Source organism: Malurus melanocephalus, unplaced genomic scaffold (assembly GCF_030028575.1).
Source record: "Malurus melanocephalus ecotype Western Australia unplaced genomic scaffold, MMel_1.1 scaffold_24, whole genome shotgun sequence".
NCBI lineage: Eukaryota > Metazoa > Chordata > Aves > Passeriformes > Maluridae > Malurus > Malurus melanocephalus.
In genome coordinates, this window is record NW_026623256.1 from 2,653,128 (window position 1) to 2,656,483 (window position 3,356).

General features: G+C 53.8%; 1 protein-coding gene across 1 annotated transcript in view; it reads left to right on the forward strand.

Moving 5' to 3' along the window:
• LOC130589071 (SRSF protein kinase 3-like) overlaps positions 1-3,202 on the forward strand; it is a 9,083-nt gene extending 5,881 nt beyond the window's left edge. Inside the window, exons 6-10 of the mRNA XM_057390214.1 lie at positions 114-195; positions 616-723; positions 1,154-1,223; positions 1,307-1,399; positions 2,606-3,202. Of these exons, the coding sequence (XP_057246197.1) occupies positions 114-195; positions 616-723; positions 1,154-1,223; positions 1,307-1,399; positions 2,606-2,793 (541 nt within the window). The 3' untranslated portion in view covers positions 2,794-3,202. The remainder of the gene's footprint in view (positions 1-113; positions 196-615; positions 724-1,153; positions 1,224-1,306; positions 1,400-2,605) is intronic.
• The last annotated feature ends 154 nt before the right edge of the window (positions 3,203-3,356 follow it).

Sequence of the window (3,356 nt, forward strand, 5' to 3'; positions counted from 1 at the left end):
GGACCTTTTAGGCTGAGAAACTTTAAAGGCAGACATGCCTCWCCTGTGGTAAGTGGTCTGTACCTACTCATTCAGAAAAACCTCATTTCTCTTTTTCCTTCCCATCTAGAAAGTGATCTTGCCAATCAATTGGAAGAATCTGCTTTAATGAGTATAGAAGTGAAAATTGCAGATCTAGGAAGCGCATGCTGGACAGTGAGTCTGCTCCGAGTCTCAATTCCATGACAATGTGGGATGCTGTGTGCTTCTTTCCATCCCACAGTGTATGACTGTCCCTTTACAGCTGAAGAGATGTCAATATTGGGGGGTGTTATGTTCAGAACTCTCAGCTCCAACTTGTGCACTGTCTCCCTGAAACACTGTCAGCTTTGGACATTTTTCCAGCTTGCAGTTAGTCCCTACAATCAAAACCATGTTCAGTGTAAAATGGTGGGAGGGAGATTTCCCCTGGTGTCAGTGGGGCCAGGAAGGTGCTGGCCGTGCCCTGCAGAGAATTGAGAACACAAATTCAGTTGCATCCTTAATGTCCCCTCACTGCACAAGAAGCTTGTGACCAACAGCATTGCTGTGACTGGTCTAGGGACACCAACCACAGCAAGTTTATTTCTATTTCAGTACAAGCCTTTTTCTAAGGAGATCCAGACCCAGCCATATCGTGCCCTGGAAGTGCTTCTTGGATTAGACTACGGCACTCCTGCGGATATCTGGAGTATGGCMTGCCTGGTAGGATTGGGGACAATGCTGTGCATGCAGGGGAAGTGACAGACACTACCTGGCCAGGGCAGCAAGTCCTTATTATCCACCTACCCATGTAAAGAAAGCTTCCTTGCTGAGAAGGCCAGAGGGGCTAGCAGCACTCATTCATTTTAGGGTGAAAGGCTGCTGCTGGTAAAACCCACTCTTAATTTAGTTTAAACTCTAAGGCAATTCACACTCCGTGTAGGTTAGCTCACAGGCTTGCCTGAATCAGGCACATGCTGCTTTTCATCCTGGTGGAGCTAAAGGGGTTGTTTCACCGTAGTACAGATAAAGCCAGTGTGCACAGTTCCACATTTTAGGATCGTGTGATAGCGAGGGAAATTGGTACTGTCAGTTACTGGGGAAGGAAAACTCCAAGACAATCAGTGAATTAACAATGCTACTCCATTTCTAGGCATTTGAAATGGCAACTGGGGAGCGTCTATTTGATCCTCAACCTGGGAAATACTTCTCCAGAGATGATGGTAGGACTCCATCAGTTTTATTCATCTCACTAACAGAAGTGTCTCAGTCTGTATCTAAATTTCTTTTCCTTCCCTCCATCTAGATCATGTTGCTTGTATTATTGAACTCTTGGGAAGAATTCCTCCTCAAATTGTTATCTCGTGGAACAAGTCAACAAAATTTTTCAGCAGGCCAGGTAAGAACTGGCATAAGGAAGTTTATTTTAAAAATCACTGTGGATCTCTGACACACTCCTACTCAGCTCATGCTGAAMTCTCCAAAAAGTTACATTATAGAACACAGGCTACAAACAGGAAATTTCATAAAGAGCAGTAACACACCCTGCCTATCTTTGCAATCCATGACTGTAAAATCCTGAAAAACGGTCATAGCAAACACCCAACAGGGAAACCATTTCCATTTGTTCTCCTTTGGAGAGAATGGAAATACAGACAGGAAACAGCTCCATGCCAGAAAGGCTGAAGAGAGTTTAACGGGCTGGACTTTACCCACTCACTGRCAAAGAACAATRATGACCAGGAATGGGACACTCATATCCTTCCAGCGTATCTGCTATATTTAGTCTTCTGTCTCAACTGTAACATCTCTTCTGTTTTATTCTCCTCAGATCCTTTCCCTTTGACTCATGAGCCTTAAAACCCTYGCCTTTGACCACAAGGCATCACATGACTGCATCCCTCCACAATTTGGCTTATCATGCTTCTCTGCTCTCATGCTCATTCTACCCACAGCTCATTCAGGGCTTAGTGCTTTTCCCATACTGGAATTTAGCATGCACMTCCCTGCACATCCACATGCTTTGCTCACACTTATTTCTTCTATGGTGCTCAAAAGAAATGAGTCAAAACTAGTTYTACATTCACTCTCCTTGTGAACCAACCCGGCCTGACCACACATGCCGAACTGGAATCACTGCATTTACATCATGCATTCCCAGCAGGGCTGCTTCTTGCTCATTCATACGCTCCACTGGGGCCCATGGAGCTGGCTGGCACAAAACAAATTCAACAYGAGTGTCTTGTGAGCCCTTACACTGAAATAGCACGATGCATCCAAGGTGCCTGTGGGCAGGCGCAGGGAACAAGCAGCAATGGCTCCAGCATGGTTATTCTGGGAACACTTCACACACTCTCGCATGTTCTCAGCTTAAAGAAGTACACAGGAACAGGGAGACTCAAAACACACTAGCTTGGAAAGATGGTTCCCGAGAAACACCCGAGAGCCAAACCTGCACGGGGCAACACAAGTGGGCCTCACAGAGATAATTTCAAAGCGAAGGCAGGGATATTTCAGGATGCTTTGGGTTAATTCTGAGGAGAGGCGCGGCAGCCTCAGCCGCGCAGGTGTGACTGAGGCGCKGTGCCCACGCTGTCTTTGCCAGGCGCGCTCCTGCGGCTCTCCCGGCTCTCCCCCCGCAGCCTCCCCGGCATCCTGGCGGACCGGCACGGCTGGACACCCCGGGAGGCGGCCGCCTTCGCCGCCTTCCTGCTGCCCGCGCTGCACTACACGCCCGAGCGCCGCGCCAGCGCCGCGCAGAGCCTGCGGCACGCCTGGATCACCGCACCGTGACCGGACCCAGCTCTCCCCGCCCCGCCGCCGCACCGCCCTCCCGCGGGGGCGGCGGGGCCGCTRCCCGCCCGCAACTCCCGGTGCGCCTCCTCTGCAGTCCCCGGCGTGATCCGGCGGCTCCCTTCGCGTCCCGGCTCCACTCCCTTCCTCCCGTGTCCCTGCAGCGCTGCGGACACACGCATCGCTCACTGCGAGCGGCCGCAGACGCGGCACACGGACACCGGAACCGGGCGGAGCCCCTCGGCTCGMGCGCGGGCACCGACGGCCACGGGGCCCCTTCTGCCCGGCGTGGCCGCCCCTCCTCCCGCGGAAGGGCCGTCCCTCCGCCTCACTGCCCCGCGGCCTTTGTTCGGGGCCCAGGGGCGGGGAGCGGCCAGCTCTAGGTGCGGGAGCCGCACGGGCCCGGCCCGAGGAGGGGCGGTCTCAGCCCCGAGCGGCCCCGCCGGGAACCCGCGACGGGACCCSGGCCCAGCCCCCTCCCCCTCAGCCCCGCGCGCGCGGACGTGCCGCGCGGCAGGCCCCGCGCGCGCGCCGCCGCACATGCGCCCTCCGCTGCCCTCCGC